Raw genomic sequence first — 18,269 nt, forward strand, 5'->3', positions numbered from 1 at the left:
ACAGTTACGGAAGAGGTGTGGCTTTTATTCAGCAGTTGTCAGCACACCATCGCGGACTGCAACGTTCAACTTTTGGCTGAGGAAAAACGGGCTCGGTTGCGCACTGCTCGCTGCTGCAACCGTAACGGCTTGCAAAACCACATGCGCGTTTTTGCCGACGTGCACGCAGCATCATCTGTAGTAAGTGCAACCGACGACGCCTCACTATCCTCTGTGAATTGTTCACACCGGCAGCCCCAACCCGTATAAACGCGACTACAGTGAAGCAGGACGACCCGCGCATCGCCGGGCGAGGCACTAACATGCCTTCAGTAATATCAGCCCCAAGCGCCCTTAGCGGAATCAACGCCGTTCTTCTTCAAACAGGATGAGTCTGGATCGAGTGCGGGTCCCGAAAGCGTCTCGTGCGCATTCTTCTTCACAGCGGCAGCCCGCGCACATTCATCCGAGCAGATGTCGCTAAAGACCTCAGATGCCTTGTTATCGGAACCGAAGAACATTGTTTGGTTACGTTTTGCTGCTCGAAGTCCCATGAAGTAACACGCAGTCGACGGGTAGCTTTGACTCTACGAGGCCAACGTAGAGACATAGCGATAACCGTGGAGGCCTTGGAGTACCAGAAGTGTGTGCGGTCACAAGCCCGCCGCTCAGTGCTGATGTTTTGCAGCTTTTGTGCGACAAGAACTATGATGCTGCAGACAGCTTCCATCCCAACACTTGCCACCCACAGGAAGTGAGCGTCGTACTTGGTTCCGATGTCTACTGGAAGGATAGATCCCTATTCCAGTAATCTTAAGGCCATAGAAACCAAGTTCGGCTGGACCGTTCAGGGCATCATGAAACGCGAGAGAAGTTCAGCATCTACGAGCGCTCTATTCCTGCACTGTAGCAAACGTTTGTTCTTGCCTGTGACCTTTCTGCAATGTGGCGTTTTGACATCATGGCGATAAAGGCGCCTGCTGAAGAGCCAGCCTCCACCCGAACTTGAGGCATCTGAACAGGGCATCATCAAGTTTGACAGCTGCTACAAGGTTCTGCTAAAACCACAACTTTCGGGTAGACATTCAGGCAGCGACAATCAAAGAATGGGAGAAGGCTATGCACAAGTGCAATGGGACTGGTTCAAGAAACGTTCTGAACGGTTTTGGCACCGTGGCCAGGCAATCACCGCGGTGTTTAGCAAAAAAAAGAGCCACGGCGATTGGAACTGCGACAGCCACAAGATGATGGCTGTTATGCGCCTCATCATGCAGTCATTCACGTAAATGCTGTCATACCAAGGCTTCGTGCTGCGTCTGACGACTCAACGCACGCGCTAGGTCATCGCTTCTACAACGATGCCCTGCTGAAGGGTTCAAAGCTCAACGCTGATGTTATTCAGTCGCTGCTCGTCTTCCAGAGCCAACCAGTCGTCCAGTGGAAGTTCGCGGGAGATCTTTGGGGGGAAGACTGGTCAGACCGGATCACCCGCTTGACAGGAAACGCATCGAGACAGTAATTTGTGCTACAGCTTGAACGCCGAAGGCCCCGCTGTAGGGAGCTGCGAAGTGTGTCTTTGTGTTGACGGTAGCGCACGTTCAGTGCTACAATTACTGAATGAGGGGGTCAGTGGACCCAGGAGAGAAGGATATTGCGCACACGCTTTAGAGTGACTAGCTTCTGGAAAGGCGAGGAAAGCAACTGGTTCAGTTAGCATTAATTGCCAAACACAGTGACGTACGAAATACTGAAGGCGTCTATTGAGGGGGGGGGGGGGGGGGGGGGGGGAGTCCGCCAAGGCTTCTACTAAATAAAAATGAAGTACATTGTGTTCAGCGGATGCTGGACGTAGCATACGATGGTTTGGAAAATTTCATTGAACTAATGTCTTGAAAATGCGAAAAAGACATATTGAATTTTGCTACCTGATCCTTAAATCCAGGGGTGCAACAGCTGCACTGATTGCGCCAATTTGATAAAATTCCTCATTTGTTCGCCGAGCTGTGCCAAACCATGAAATTTGCCGAAATTACGCCACAGTGCACGAAAATGCCCGACCAGCCTCAAAATTTTTTCATTTGCCCTAATTTGAGCGAGAAATGGAGACCCCTTTAGCGACTTGTAGTTTGCGTCATCAATCTATGCGGGCAGACCCTAACCCTAAACCGCAGTGTAATATAGCTGCTCATTATGTGAAGATACTCGCGCAACGCGATTGACCAGATAAAGTAACAACGCCACGTGCCTGTCGGTTTGCTGACCGCAGCAGATATTTACCGGCGGGACGATGCAACTAGAACACAAAAGATGTGTTGCCGTGGCCAGCAACCCTTTGTTGGAAATATGAATTTTCTAGTGTGAGGAAACGCTTGAGCACATTCTATGTCATTGCCCAGCATACCAGACCGAACGACGTATTATGGAAGCCAAGCTCTGTCAGCTGGATTCACGGCCGCTTACAGAAGAGAATATCCTGGAACCTTGGTCGACGGCTTCCCATACGCGCAAAGCCACGAAAGCCCTCTTGTACTTTTTAAGGGCCACCAAACTTCACGACCGCTTGTGAAAGAACTGTGCGAGGCCGTGCTGTGTAGTCTCGAGCTGACTATTTATGCTTCTCTTTCTACTCCTCTTCTTTTCTGTCTCTTTCCGTTTTATTGTTCTCTTTTTCCCCTACCCCAAGTGTAGGGTAGCCAACCGAGCCAAGCTTGGTTAACCTCCCTGCCTTTTCTCTCTATTTATCTCTCTCTCTCTCTAGTCAGCAAGTGCGGCCATGGCATCTTAGCAACCATTAAGAACTAAAGCTGGAAGTGTACAAACTCTCAGCACATCGAGCTTGTACACTACCAGCTTTAGTTTATGCCTTGACCACGTCAGTTGCCATAGCAACGCCACATGCAATAGATATCCAGTGCCATTGCGAAGCCAACTGGTGCATGCCATCATTACTTTATCTGGTCAGACGTGCCTTGCAAGCAAGCCAAAAAGTTGTGCCCTAAATCTAATCCCTTCATGAAAAAAAATGGAGAGGAGAGGTTGTGGTTCGAAAATTTTTTGGTCTTGTTCTAACCTGTGCAGAAACACTGCTTAAGCCACCTTTGCCATAGTACGTGGGGGGCAAATGAATTTTTGTTTCGTTTGTAACCTGCTCAAAATTTGGGTTTTAGTGCTCCAAAAGTAACAATTTGCTGCTCCAAAAATGGCTCTAAATTCTAGTTTAGCTGTTGCACCCTTGGCAAATGTTTAGGCACGAAATTTAACATTGAAATTTCGACCTTGATTTTCATTCAATAATAATCAAATGATGACAGTGAACCTTGTAGCATTAGAGTTCTCAGACCGCAGTTTGTTATTCCAAGTCAAGCCATTGTTTGTCTCTATTGTCCCGAGTATCTCTACCTGCGGCCAGTCTGGAGGCGCACGCTCGCTTTCCTTACGGCCTGTGTACACGAAAGAGACTGTGCTTCTACCTATCGCAGCAATCTCGCTCCAAACTAACTCGCCGCCGTCCATTGGAAAAAAAGGCTAGAGCACTCAAATAATGCTCAGGTTCATTTCTACTGTTGTCTGGAGGAAAGTCAGCGAGACAAGTGATCTAGACTTGTGAGACAGCTTAGTGATTGTCTTGACCTCTTGGGAGTATGTTGCGCATAATTGCGGCCGCGCTACAACAGGCAGGAGAACTGAGGAGACAAGGAAGAAGGGAGGCATTAGTGGTAGAAATAAACATGGAAGTTCTTGGTGTAGGGCTCGGGTCTTGATTACGCGACAGTCAGTTCTGCTATAGAAACAATGAGACTCTTCAAAAAAAAAAACGTTATCAGGTCTAGGAGAACGCCTTTAACCTAACTGCAGGAACCCCAGGTGTTCAAAATTTCCGGATATCTTCACTACAGTGACTTTCATATTCACATGGTGGTTCTGCAGTGTCAAACCCTATATACCAATATCATCCTAACTGCTTGACAAAAAAAATAATTTCAGCACAAACTGTATTATGTCATAAACATGAAAGCTTGTTTTTTCTGAAAAGAAATTTCTAGTAAATTCCTTGTAGTTTGTGTTGTGCCAACTTTTATCTACGCCTGCGTCTTCAAGCTCCAGATTTCATAACAACTTTAAGAAAATCGTGAAGACCCACGAAAGTACGCCAACAGAGACCACAGATGGGGTCACTCGTTGTTACTATACAGGCTAAAACAGGCTACGACTATGCCACCCTTATGGTAAGAGCGACAAATTTTCGCAAATATGTACTAACTGAGATCAGAAGCGTTTTTCAATGCTACTTTTGAAAGGTCATAAGAAGCTTTTCTTATAAAACTGACTTGTCTGTAGTGAACGCAGCATTATGGCAGCCCGACTGAAGTACTCGATAATATAGCATGTTGAGCTAAATCCCTCTTTCTAAAAAGGAGAAAGTGTCGAAAGAGTCCCACACAAGATTGCTCAGAGCTTATTGAGTTGATATACATGTGGAGTTCCACATCGCAGAATCACCATGAGAGACGCCGTAGTGGAGGGCTCTGGAAATTTCGACCAGCTTGGGTCATTTAATGTGCACCCAATGTCTGAGCACACGAGCCTACATCGTTTTTCCTCCATCAAAATATCCCACTGAAGAAGCATCCCATTTAACTATTTGTTCTCTATTTTACTGCCAAAATAATATCAGTGCATCAAGCATTCACTATGCTTTCAAAAAATTTTTTAAATGGCTGAAAAGTACATACTGAAAGGCCAACTTGGCTGCCATGCGAGCAGTGGTACAATGCTAGAGAAAGTTATACCAACTAGAAAAGCACAATGAAAAGTACATACTGAAAGGCCAACTTGGCTGCCATGCGAGCAGTGGTACAATGCTAGAGAGAATTATACCCACTACAAAAGCACATTTGAACATGATACTATACGAATACGTCAAAAGAGAATTAACAGAGTAGAACTTTCATCAAGGCTTAAATATCCCACCTCTGCATCAAATGTCATACAAAGGTTAGTTAAGGCTGACAATAAGGGGCTTACCAGTACGAATATAACAATTTTATTTAAATATGTCACGTCACGTATTAATCATCGTTTACACTCAAGTGGGTTGCATCCAAATACAATGACATTTATAAATGTTATGGTATTGTTTCATGTCAAGGGCTTAGCCACTCAGCCCTGTTATTTTAAATGCCGTTTCCTGTAGGCTACTGTACTTGGACAGGCACTTTTTTATGGGATAATAGCGCATAAAATGTATAATAATCCCATCATTTCCATATAGTAAAAACGTTATTCAGAAATGCGTTATTCGGTTATTCAGTAGGATATTGATAAATAGCACTGAGAAACATGCCTGTTCCACCATAAATTGCGCTGCATTTTGTCGGAAAGGAACCAAGCGATGCACCCACAAGTCTAACGCTCCAAAGGCGGGAATATTCTCTTTTTTTGTGGTCCTCCTAAATTATTGCGACCTGATGAACTTAAACTGTCGGTGCTCCGCGTTTCATGAGAACGCAGCACCGACTATATAGACACCACAGAGTAAGCGTAGGCATGAACATCATGCGTTTGTCTATATTAATAAATTTGAGATTTCACTAATGCATTTGACTCGAAAAAAGTGTACGTCAGTGACAGAAGCATTGCGAGAAGTTTTTGCGGTGAAGTGAACCCATGCTCTATGTATATTCACGAATGTGTTTGTGCGTGTGTATACGCACATACAAAATAAAAATAATTATCTCAGAGATGAAATACAGCAGCCAAATTTGAGAATGGGTATATAGCGCTGCGATTGCGCAGAAAACAAGCATATGCGAATAGAACATCGACAAACATAACGCAACCAGTTACATAAATCGCTTGCTTATATAAACGAAACTATACGCCACGTTTAGAGAAGCACGAGTATTGATAAGAATGCACATTCTTTAAATAACGGTGTACTCGCCAGATGGAATGAAGTCGTCACGAGCTAATTTGTTAGAAGAAACCACGATAGTGTCCGCCACCTTCTTTCCAATGCGCAAGTTTCTGATGTATGCTTATCTTCAATGCCCGTCGACTGCGTTCTTCGGGAAGTGGGTGAACAATACGTTGCCACATTTCCACCGCGATGGCACGCATTGCGGCACACAGCAGTAGTCTTGGGATGCCACTTTTTTTTTATGGCGAGGAAGGAGGGGGATTCGTGATTGCCGCACGATGAAAATTGAGGAAATGTGTGGCTGATTCTCAATATGGGCAACGTGGAACCATACCTTCTTTCAAGGTTGACCCTGTTAGCGCGTTTTCCACGCGCGAGCGCTAGATAGCGAGCGCTCAGTTGGAATCGATAAGAATTAAAGCAAGATGCCTTAATGTTTCACGAGTTGAGTCCCCTGAATATTGTATGCTGCTTCATGTGACCACACTTTCTAGTGTACTGCACTATAACTCACCTCGTCAATTCTGCAATGGATTTGAGTGCAGATGTGCAATATTTGTGCTGTTGCAACCAGGGTTTGGGGCACCGGAGATCCGGGATCAAGATGTCAAGGCAGGAGAAGGCTGAACTTCGTAGCGGGTTTATTTGCATCATTTACACGGCATGGGTTCTCTGGCCCGAAGCTCTACATTCAAAGCTTCACATTGAAAAACGCTGTCTATTGAACAAGCTACGTGAACCGCACTGAGCAGCCCACGGGGGCTGATTAAATACAGTCTCATCTCCCCAGATTCCTAGATCGGGAAACAAGTCCACACGGCACTGCCAATAACATGTTTCGCAGCAGACACGAGTGTCATTATGCTGGAACCGCCCCGAACAAACACACATACACAAACCAAACACGTGTATGGCCGTGGTGATGCTGCCTCCTCTGGCGAATCTTGCTTCCAGCGAGCGGGGTGAAACGTGTTTGTCATCTGGCCGCTCGCGGCCACCACCCAAGCTTTGTCGAACGGCGATAGCAGTCTAGACGCCTCCGAGGGGCCATACCTGGACATCTGGTATTTATTTGAGCGTCGGCAGGCCATCAGTCAGAGACGCACAGCGTGGTGGTCTCTGACGTCCGTAATCGGTGGAAGCTCGGCATTGTGACTTTTACCGGAGCACGAAGACGCCACGTGTCGCATCTCTGCATGGACCCAAAGGACAGGGGTGCTCCGTAGAGTGATTTAGTACATAAAGGCAGCAGGGCATCTTGGTGCTGCTCCTTATCTCCACAAAATGAGGCAGCTGCCTTTCTGACGTTCTGGCGGCCGCGGCAAAAGGGTTACCCGCCAAACGCAACAGCTCGTTCACTGGCGGGAAAATCGACCTGAGAGTGACCAGCCTGGCAGGTTGCTCAAAGCGTCGTTGTTTGGTGGCGTCATCAAGGATACTGCCGATGACGCAATACGGTAACCTTCAATCATTCATGGGCCTCTCGTTTTTGGAATTACACAGGCATACACACAATCACAGACACGGCAGAGCCCCCTGCCCGCACTTGAGGCACATCGAGTCCGAAAATATTCTGAAACTAACCTTCATTAAGTATTATAATCAAACACAAAGCAGCAATTGAACCGTTTCTCTGAGCTTTCGCAGAGGCGCCCAAATCCTGATTCGAGAATAAGGTTACCCTTAACTGCTTTTAAGAAAAGAAACTCCCAAACATCGCGCTCTCCATGGCATACTTGTGTACTAGATTCAGTAATCCGCTGTAAGTTGACCAGGCCTCATACTGATAAACAAATGTCTTTGGCTTCAGATTCCCTTTGTCGTCAATTCCCCTTGAAAAGATGAGAGAATAACTGTCGTGCTGTACCTGCATTAGGACATCTTCATTAAATGTCCGCAATCACACGCTATAGTGCTCCTGCGTGGATTAACTGCTAATTCTGCCTGGTGGTTACCGTCTTCATAAAAGCTACACAATACCTACCGAACCAACTAACTCAATTTCTTTACGTCCACAGCACACACGCGAACAAAAACAAAAAATAACGACAAAAAACTTGCGCATGAATCCCGAAAATACTCTCAAGGAATATTCTTGCGTCTTCGCGCTCACTCAAAATCTGTCTCTTACGTCGCTCCTACTCGACGAACGCTCCTAGGCGTGTCATTTTGCAAGCGCACAGCGCTTAGCTTTATAACCAAAGCTTAAGAAATAAACAAAACCTGCCACTTGTTACGTAAACGCTATCTGGTGGCCGAGATTCTTGCACTGTTACAAATCCAAACCTAGAAAACAAACAAAACTTCACACCAAAACAAACAAGTCGGCTAGTTACCTTTTTCAAATGCTCACGGTTTTTACTCACTTTTGAGACGAATGCGTGGCGGTAGAGCCCTGTGGGCCTTTCTTGACGAACGCAGAGAGAACGATTGCAAAATTTATTCGCTTCTCCTCTGAGCCCCGCTAAGCTCCTCGCTGGCGACCTGCATTGTTCCCCTCGCTCGGCTACTTTTTGCGAGCCAGCGATTTTGCACTCCCTTGTCCCATCAAACGTGCCGTGGATAGTACTACAGAAGGTTGGCCGCCTCCTTCCTTCTGTGTACATTTTGGCCAATACACCTCTCTTTTTCTCTTCGTCCGGCAGCTCGGACGCATGCAAATCAGCTTCGAAGCAAATGACAAAAACCTCATTATGCTTACTAAGCCCCTTCCTTCTGTTTGCATGATCGCCCAGCGCGCTTTTCCTTTTCGTCCGGCAGCACGGACACAGGTGAAGCAACTCCGGTTCCGACGCATACGCCTAATTTTGTTAACTGCCCTCGAACGTTCAAAAACTTTTTTCAAGCCGGCTGTGCTCGTTGTCGCACTCTTGGCTTTACGACGCCGCTTCCGTCGACGCTTCTTCTTAAGGAGCCTTTCTAGAGTGCCGCTCTCGCCTCTCGCTCAACAGCACTCTCGCTAGTTTCGTTAGCTGTCTTGCCCACGCCGTCTAAATGATTTGCGCACAAATCATCCTGTCCCTCACTCTCCAGACTGCCCGACAGCTTAACGCATCTCGTAACACTGCAGCTGTTTCAATCTGAAGAAGCTAGCTCACATTCCAGGGAGCTGCCTACAACTGCATTGCCTCACCCATCTCTATTATAACTTAATCTCCCGAATTTTCCCCGGTCTCCCTGAGAAGCGGGTCAACATCCTCTTAAACACCACATGCAGGACCCAGCGTTGCGATACTCTCACGTGGACCAGGCTCATCTACCTGGGAACTGTCTATAACGACTCTACCCTGCACTACTTTTTTTATACTCTGCTCGCCCGACGCTGGCGTTCTTGCCCAGCAGGTCAAAATTTCCTTGGACTACGCGGGCAAGATGCCACATCGGGACACCATCACTTTGTGTCTGTGCCAGGTTGTCTACAACTATCTTAGCTGTCTTACTAGAATTCCCCTGACACAGCACTTCACCACATTTACTATGGCCTTCGTCGGCTTCTCCTCTTATTGCAGCTTCTTTCGCAGCTGTCAACCTTGGTTCATTCGTGAACCTACTGCTACTCTTGTAGTTGTTAGCTTTTCCTGCGGCTCCAATTTGCACTACACTCAACGGTTCCTCGCACTTCTCGTGTGCTACCTGTACTGATTGACAACTCATCTGCTTCGCATCTAACCTGCGTTCTAGTTTTTCACACTCGCGTTTGAACCTTTCCTCCTCGTCAGAAATTTCTTGCGTCGCCTTCCTGTGATATTTGCTTATTCACTGATTCTCTATTAATTGATGTTCTAATAAATACATATTCCCGAAGGGCTAAATGTCGGCCGCGTTACTTTTACTTTCAAAAATTACCACACGGAGTTTAGATGCAGGGATATCATCCTCGAATTCTAGGTCGAGATTCCAGCATAGGTTTAGGAGGTTATCTCTCGTCAATCTCATCAGATCTGTGGTGACTAGTTCGCTGCGGCTCCGCTGTGAAAAAACACAAACCCACCAGCGCATCGATTCTTAGTCTGGAGAAATTGAAGCCTGGTGAATACCACAGCGGCGACCGAAACATAAGCAGACAAGTCCCTCTCTACACCTTTCCTATTTCTTTTGCACTCTTTTGCTCTCTTCGACTTCCCCAAAACTTTCCCGCAACGTACCTTAACAAATTGCGCAAGACTCACAAGTTGCTACTGAATTATCTGAGCTTTTGTTCCTAACCTACTTGCTGAGATAAACATCTAGTGCTGCTCTGTGGTCTACTAACAACCGCAGGGGCTAGGCAGTTGTCCTTTATATCTGTCTTTTAACAGGTCTAGGCTAAAAGGCTCGATACATTTCAAGCACGAAGCCAGGCACTCAGCCGATTACGTGTGGTCGTGGTACGCTGCTTTCATCCCGCCAAATTCCAGGGCTAGGGCTTTTGGCTAACCTCCGGTCCATGACACTTTCCGTCGCTGAGTCTGGAACTATAGGACGCTATTAGCCAGTCTTCAGACAGGGAATACCCGTGCCCTGCGTGGCCGGCGACTTCCCACACGCTCACCACACGCTCACCACTCTCATCTCACCACTGCCATCCAGTTGTTGCGACCGGGGTTTGCGGCACAGGAGGTGCGGGATCAAGATGTCCAGGCAGGAGGAAGTTGGACTTCATAGAGAGGGTTCATTTACATTATTTATATGGCACGGGCTCTCTGGCCCGATGTTTTACATGGAAAGCTTCACATGGAAAAAGGCTGTCTATTGAACAAGCTGCGTGAACCACACTAAGCAGCCCGCGAGGGCCGATTAAATACAGTCTCATCTCCCCAGATCCCTAGATCGGAGAACAAGTCCATACGACACTGCCAATAACATGTCCCGCAGCAGACACGAGTGTCATTATGCTGGAACCGCCCCGAACAAACACACATACACAAATAAAACACGTGTATGGCCGTAACAATGCTGCCTCCTCTGGCGAATCTTGCTTCCAGCGAGCGGGGTGAAACGTGTTTATCATCTTGCCACTCGCGCCGACTACCCAAGCTTTGTCGAACGGTGATCGTGGTCTAGGTGCCTCCGAGGGACCATACCTGGACATCTGGTATTGATTTAAGCGTCGGCAGCTCATCAGTCAGAGACGCACAGCGTGGTGGTCTCTGACTTCCGTGACCGGCGGAAGCTCGGCATTGTGTTTTTTACCGGGGCACGAAGACGCCACGTGTCGCATCTCTGCACGGACCCGAAGGACAGCGGTGCTCCATAGAGTGATAACATGGAAACAGCAGGGCGTCTTGCCGCTGCTCCTTATCTCCACAAAACGAGGCGGCTACCTTTCTGACGTTCTGTCAGTCATGGCAAAAGGGTGGCCCACGAAACGCAACAGTGCTCAACGTTTGCACTCTGTTTTATTCAGCTCGTAAAATATTCATGCGAGATAGTACAGACTATGCACAAGTATGTGCACTGATTTGAAAATATTATCGAAATAATGTATGGGTTTGCAGCACTGGCTAGTTTTTAGGGGATTGTTAGTTGATTGCGAAACTTTATTGTGGTCCTGCAAGGTTCGTGTCAGGGCTCAACAAGCGACTACCATATCGGGACCATTAGACCAAGCTCCGCGGGCCTTCTGGACAGCCAAAAGTTGTTCGGCCAGGAGGAAGCTGAGTAGGACCACCTCCCACCTGACTGATGTAGCGTCGGGGTTATTGTATACATTGCCTTGCACTCCCAGAGCATGTGCGCCAGCGTAACTACGTCCCCACATGCGTGGCAAGCGTCATTGGGGAACACGTCAAGATAAATAACGTGAAGAGATCTCAGGTTAGGGTACGTGTTGGTCTGCAATAGTCGGAGCGTAAGGGCCTGTGGCCTGTTAGGTTTTGGATGAGGCAGTGGATATAGTCTTCGCGCGAGGTAAAAATGTTTTGTTATCTCGCTGTACGTGGCAGGTGCGTCCCTGTTTTTCGCAACCCCGTCGGTCCCAAATCATTGCCCGGAACTGGCGCGGTCAGTTAGCGTGTGCATGGTCTCGTGGGCAGACTCGTTGAGGTTGGGGGATCGCCTCTGACCTGTCCAATATGTGCAGAAAACCTGGTCAGTACGTGATGCTTGATACCATTGCGGCCGCCGCTCTGGAACACGCAAGGGGTTTCTTGGAGACGACACCACGCTCGAAAGCGCGTATACCTGACCTAGAGCGACTATAGATGACCTCCCTTTCACCGTCCAGGATGGCAAGGGCGATGGCCACTTGCTCGGAAATCGTCGGATTGTCAGCGTGAACCGATGCACAGTTGGTGATTTGCTGCGCTTGGAGTCGACGACGACGACTGCGAAGGCACGGCTCCCACGGTATGCTGCCGCGTCGACAAAGCTGACACCGCGCTTCTCACGGTGTCTTGAGAAGAGTGGTAGCTCTAGCCAGTCGCTTACCAGGATCGTGATCGGGATAGACATTCATCGGTATCGGTGCCACGGTGATGAGGTCGCGAATCTCAAGGGCACCTGTCTCATTTTCTCGTCCACTTAAGCTGGAGAGTGACCGAGCTCTCGGAGTATGTCTGCTGGTCGGGGAGCTCGAAAGGCACGCGAGCGGGGCCCGCTCCTGCGCTTCGGCAATCTCCTCCAACGTATTATGTACTCCGAGCTGGAGCAGGCGCTCGGTGCGCGTCCTGATCGGGATACCGAGGGCCCGCTTGGTAATCTTTCTGAGCAAGATGTTGATATTGTCGTGCTCGGCACGCTGCCAATTGTGCATGGCCGCGACATATGAAAAGTGGGACAGCACAAAGGCATTGACCAGGTGGATTCAGTTGTCTTCTTTGAGGCCTCGGTGGCGGTTGGCCATCCGCCGAACCAGCCAAACCGCGTTGTCGTCTTGGCAGTGAGCTTGAGTATAGTCTTGCCGTTGGAACCATTGGACTCGATGGTTATGCCAAGGACCCGAATGGAGTCCACTCTGGGTATTGCACCACCATCTCCAGTGTAGAGCTTAATATCACTATTTGAGATCGGCTGCCAGTTTGCAGGCTTGGGCCCTCGCCCTGTGGGTTGGTAGAGGACGAGCTCGGATCTGCTGGGGGAACACCTCAGGCCTGTGGGACGGAGGTAATCTTCCGTGGTGTCTATGGCCTCCTGCAGGGAGCGCTCGTCTTTTCCGTCACTGCCACCTGTGCACCAAATGGTAATATCGTCCACGTAAATTGTGTGGTTAATGCCCTCGCTGCACGAAAGCTTCTTAGACAACCCGACCATCGAAAGGCTGAACAGGGTGGGCGATATTACTGACCCTTGTGGCGTGCCGCGCGAGCTCAGCTTGATCTCTCGGAGACGAGGTCTCCCACTCTGAGGGTGGCTCCCCCATAAGCCAAGAACAATTCGACCTTTTTTTTCTTTCCTGTTTTGAAAGTTTTCTTTGTGTGTTGTGCGTTCGCGCTCAAATCTATTCGACAATGCACCAACGCCACTAACAAAGCATTTTATCTCGTAAAGCTGATACTTTTGTCTATTACTGCTTTCATACTTCAGTATTATTGCATCGAAGGCTCAACTGCCACAATTCTTGAAAGCAGCTTGCCGTCGCGGATGTGTATTTTGTTACACAATTATTTTGTATATCTTATGGCCATTTACGGGGAACATCTACGGTGAAAATTTTTTTCCACTGGTGTTTAGCAACAAAAACGCCAGATTTATTCATGCAACGGGATAGTTTCGCAGAGGCGCACGTGTTCGAAACACACAGAAAATTGCGTGCTAATAACATGATAACGCCTTTTCTATTCCAGGCTTCTCTCACATTCACCAGATGTCGCTAACTGGCATGCCACCAGTACCAGCGACGCTTCGCTCAGGACGTTGCCATAGCGCCAGTCGATCGCGACACAACCTGTCACGCCCCACTGCTCGCTGTCACGTGGCGTCCATATTTTTTTCTTTCACCCGTGGCGTCTCTATGCCGTCAGTGCTGCGTTATTCGCTGTTCATCATTGATTGTTTGCGTCGCGCTCGCGCTGCACGGGGGCTACGTTGGCGCGGCACTCGTCTTCGTGGCACTTGACGCGCATGCCAATCTCGGAAAATGGCCGGTGGAGCGGTGGGCGCTGGAGGCACGGAGGAGAGCTTGGAGCAAGACGCGGACGGACACGTGAAACTCAAAGTGATCTGCCTGGGTGACAGCGCGGTGGGGAAATCGAAGTGAGTCCTCAATCGACACTTATTTGACACTGGCGTAATTTTTTATGAGGGTGCGAGTACTTGTCACAATATGTGGAGCGAGTACGGGTAACACGTCCAAACAAGACATCACTTACTCTTCAAGTGCGACAACCTTTTGTAGTTTGCTACGTTGAACCGGCTATAAAAGCTCTAAAGGCGGTGGCAGCATGCTGTACAAAAAGATTAGTCTCGTGTCTAGAGTGCAGCCTATTTTCGAAGGCATTTGGCCACTGCCTATCTTTCCCTAGCTTAAAACCATATAGCTGGCACTTTGAAAGAAGTGAAGTTTAATTCTTCCTTTATGCAATATATCGCGCTATTGTTGCTACATAGGTATCCCGAAAATATTGTTTGCTCGTGTACAATATACATCCTTCAATTTTTTTGTTAAAGAAGAAGGGCACGTACCGGTATGGCTGAGCAATAAGTCAAAGAAACAACCTAGCGCTAGACGCTATCATCTAATTTACCAAAATACTTGTGAAGAAAAGCATGACTCCTTGAAATGGTTATTGATACGCAACCAGAAATACTCACAAGGTACTCTGATAACACAAGCCGGAAACAAACACTGAAATGACATAACAGAAAAAGACGTGTATGTCTGCATGTCTAACATCGCGGCACTGTTTCGTAAAGCAGCACTGACACGCGAAATCAGTGTAAACGGAGTTCATAAACCTAGACATTCTTAACGTTGTTTGATTTCTTTACACAGTTGCGTGGTCCCTTTAAATGTCATAAAAGTGTATCACACATTACGGACTCTTTTATTGAGCTCGTTAAATATTCACTGAGTTGCTGACAGACTAGGCACGACTCGAAAGCCCTAATACAATAATGTATGGGCCTCGGAGAGCTGGCTAATTTTTGAACTATTGCTAGTGGACCTTTTTTGTACGTTTAATACGAAGTAGCCGATGTAATTTTGGGAATTCTCGTTTTGCGAACATGTCTTTAAGTACTAGCCACAGAGCATTCATCTCTACATCATCTAGCTATTCCATCCAGAGGCCACTGAAAGTTCACTGTTTGAGATGTGTTCCAGCTGCGATTTAAAATTATCGACTTCTTGTCAAGCCAGTAAAGGTAAACATTCCACTTAATTTTGGGCAGTCATACTGTGCAGTTTTCTATCTTCAGCGGCTGTAATGGTACAGCCCGACTCATCTCCACATAGTATAACATAGTATATAGAATGTAATTCAGAACGATTACTTAGAAAGCCTCAGCTTCCTTGTACAAGTCACATGCGTTCATTGACTACCGAACTTTTGGTCGGTATAAGGTCAACGTGCCTCTGTTAAAAGTGGTCATTTCAAGAATGCTCAAAAATGCTTGAATAAATTTGAAATAACACGAGTGACGTAGATTTTGTCTGCGAGAAACATATTAAATAAAGCATGTGAAAAAAGGCCTTTCTACTTCCTAAAAAATACAGCACTTAAGTTGTTTTGTGTCGCCTTCTTTCTTACCATGCTTATGGAGTGTTTTCAATGCACTTAAAAGGAAGGAAAATATTCCAATGCCGTCATAAATAGCCTCGTTTTTAGGGAAGGCGATAAGACAAGCACCAGACGAGCCTTGCGTGATTCTGTACTTAAGCATTATATATTCGCCTCCCCGGAAATTGAGCCATGCACCTTTCCCCACGAGGTAGATAATGGCGCGACGTTGGCCTCTTTAACGTCTTAGACAAAACCGCATGGCCACTCTACTGCATTAGACTCTCCTTTGATTTCTGTGTGCCCCACGTAGCTGCGTAGTGTTTTTCGTCTCTTTCACACATGCTAGGGTTCTTGGGACGTATGATGAAATCACGGGCATATATCACGTCTCAACTTCGTGTTAGAAGACAGTGGGGATCGCATACGTCACACGTTCTCGCAAGCCAGAAGACGTGCCATTTCATCGGACTGCAGATGCGGCTACATTCAGGTCCGACACGCAGCTCTTGAATTCTATGGCGCAAGGTGCGTGACCGGAAGTTGCCGCCTTTGCTGATGAGGAAAATAGTGGGTGGGTATTCGTCGAGCTCATCAGTGAGGGAGCAATGAGAGCTTGTCGAGGCAATAGTTTTCTCCGCCTCCTATATCTACCTCCTGTAGCAGGGTGCGAGGACAATTTATAGGCATATGCAACTACCGTGATGGCATGCTTTTATTGATCATTAGTGTTGAATAATAATTACTAGAGTTGAATATAGACAAGAAATGTTATCGTGTGCGTGCCTTGCGTATAGATAACTTCGGCTACATCACTTGTCTTGCGTATTATTTTGCGTTACGAACTGACGAATAACAAAAGAGCATTAAAGAACTCACGCACAAAAATGTCCTTTTGAAAGAAATGTTTTCACGTTAAGAACAATTTCCACTTGTAGATTCACACACAAGACGCACAAGAAACATTCGCATTTTGCAGAAGAGTTCATCTCTCAGTGCATTTGTATAATGCAATTTCCCAACAGTAACTGGGCACTTGCGCGCACATTAAACACAGCCCATTCCTGACTGTTCCCTTCCTTACCGCAAGACCACCGCCATGGCGTACCGGTTACAACGCTCGGCCTCTGACCCGAAATCTCGGTTAATATCTCGGCCGTGGCAGTCGTATTTCAGTGTAGGGGAAATCTTATAGGTTCGTTTATTGTGCGTTGTCACCGCAAGTTATAAAGAAGACTGATTTATATGTAGAGTTTAACGTCCCGAAAGCACCGTATGATTATGAGAGACACCGTTATTGAGGGCTCCGGATATTCCGACCACCTGGGGTTCGTTAACGTCACCCAAATCTGACCACACGAGCCTACAGCATTTACGCCTCTATCGGAAATGCAGCCGCTGCAGCTGGGTTTCGATCCCGCGACCTGCAGGTCAGCAGCCGAGTACCTTAGCCATGAGACCACCATGGCGGGGCAGGTTATAGAAGACTGTATGGTCCAAATGTTTCGGAGCCCGCTACTACAGTGCACTTCACAGTTATATCTTGGTTCTACCTCGTAAATCCCTCCCCCCCCCCCCCGATAAGCGTTCCAATGCTGTATGTAAATATGTGCTTTGTTATGCACTAACAGTGGCATTACACCTTGCGAGCGGTGCACGTCTATGCCTTTTTTCACAACAATGCGGCCCTGTGTGAATCGCCTACCCAAAATTATGATGTTTTCTGTGACACACCGAAAAATATGCGTAGTGACGACGAAACTTTATGCTTACTAAATTATCGTTAACAAACAGCCCCCACCACCGAAAAAAAAACAACGATGGAATCGTGCATCCCCTTCTCTCTTATCGAGGCATTTCGTACACAGAATGGTTACAGAGAAATCAGCTCTAATGACCATCCTCGTTACTTTTCTGGCACAGCGTTGCTTTTTTAGACCACAGCGTACGTATGCAGCACTCCTGAAATTTTGATAACGCGATTTATGTATGTCGTAATTGCATCGCTTTGTAGTTGGGCGCTCAACAATAATTTGGCGATTTTCAGGCCTTATACTCGCGCCATTTTTAGAAAAAAAATCACGAAATAAAAATGAATGGTCGAATGTCTGCAAAGTTTTGCGACAAGATACATGTCTACCGACCCCCTAACTGTAATCTTGTCATAATAGAAGAGTGAGTGAGTCACGGAAATGACTTCATTTAATCCACAATTCACGCGAGCAAAGTCAATGTCACAATGGCGGAAATACAATGCTTTTAGCTATTATCGCTTCAACATTACATATTCTGGTATTAGAAAACAAAGTGGTCCTGTAGTATTGAACTAGTAAAAGTGGTCATGCATGAACTAATTAGCCCTAAAATTGCTCATCTTCTTGTCACATCAAATTGCGTAATGTAGATCAAAGTGATTTCTCTTCATAGTCGAGATAGGCCTAGTTTTGCTTTATTTTTTGCATCATTTGTTCGCTTTGAAAACTAATAGGTCTGCTAAATTGAGATTTCCAGTAGGATTGGTTTTCTTGTCCGTATATAGTGTCGCAATTGCAATATTTCATTCTTATTCTCATTCATACTGACCAGTAGAAAGATGGGAGCATTTTATGAGCTCCTGAAATTAATGTTACACTTACATAAAGACTGTTAGACCACCCCTATTATTGCGCAAACATAACACTCTGATGGCTCAAAATACCCATTCGCTGCACGTTAGCCTTGCTGCACTATAT

At 46.8% G+C, this 18,269-nt stretch overlaps 2 protein-coding genes across 5 annotated transcripts in view; one reads left to right on the forward strand and one right to left on the reverse strand.

The window, feature by feature from the left end:
- The window catches only part of LOC142768932 (uncharacterized), a 49,123-nt gene extending 44,167 nt beyond the window's left edge, over positions 1-4,956 (reverse strand). The window contains exon 1 of one of the 3 annotated variants that reach the window (XR_012885551.1): positions 4,713-4,914. Coding sequence is in view for 2 of the 3 variants with exons in the window: in XM_075871524.1 (XP_075727639.1) it covers positions 4,801-4,882 (82 nt within the window). In the remaining variant the exon portion in view is untranslated. Of the gene's footprint in view, positions 1-4,712 lie in introns of all 3 variants that reach the window. The other 2 variants (XM_075871524.1, XM_075871525.1) reach the window with 2 other exon arrangements.
- The window catches only part of LOC119187091 (rab-like protein 2A), a 290,773-nt gene that overhangs the window by 260,502 nt on the left and 12,002 nt on the right, over positions 1-18,269 (forward strand). Inside the window, exon 1 of one of the 2 annotated variants that reach the window (XM_075871526.1) lies at positions 13,830-14,071. The exons of the other annotated variant lie outside the window; for it this stretch is intronic. Coding sequence (XP_075727641.1) covers positions 13,956-14,071 — 116 coding nt within the window. The 5' untranslated portion in view covers positions 13,830-13,955. Of the gene's footprint in view, positions 1-13,829; positions 14,072-18,269 lie in introns of those variants that run through there. 2 annotated transcript variants of the gene reach the window in all.

The sequence above is a fragment of the Rhipicephalus microplus genome, chromosome 8, assembly GCF_043290135.1.
Source record: "Rhipicephalus microplus isolate Deutch F79 chromosome 8, USDA_Rmic, whole genome shotgun sequence".
Taxonomy (NCBI): domain Eukaryota; kingdom Metazoa; phylum Arthropoda; class Arachnida; order Ixodida; family Ixodidae; genus Rhipicephalus; species Rhipicephalus microplus.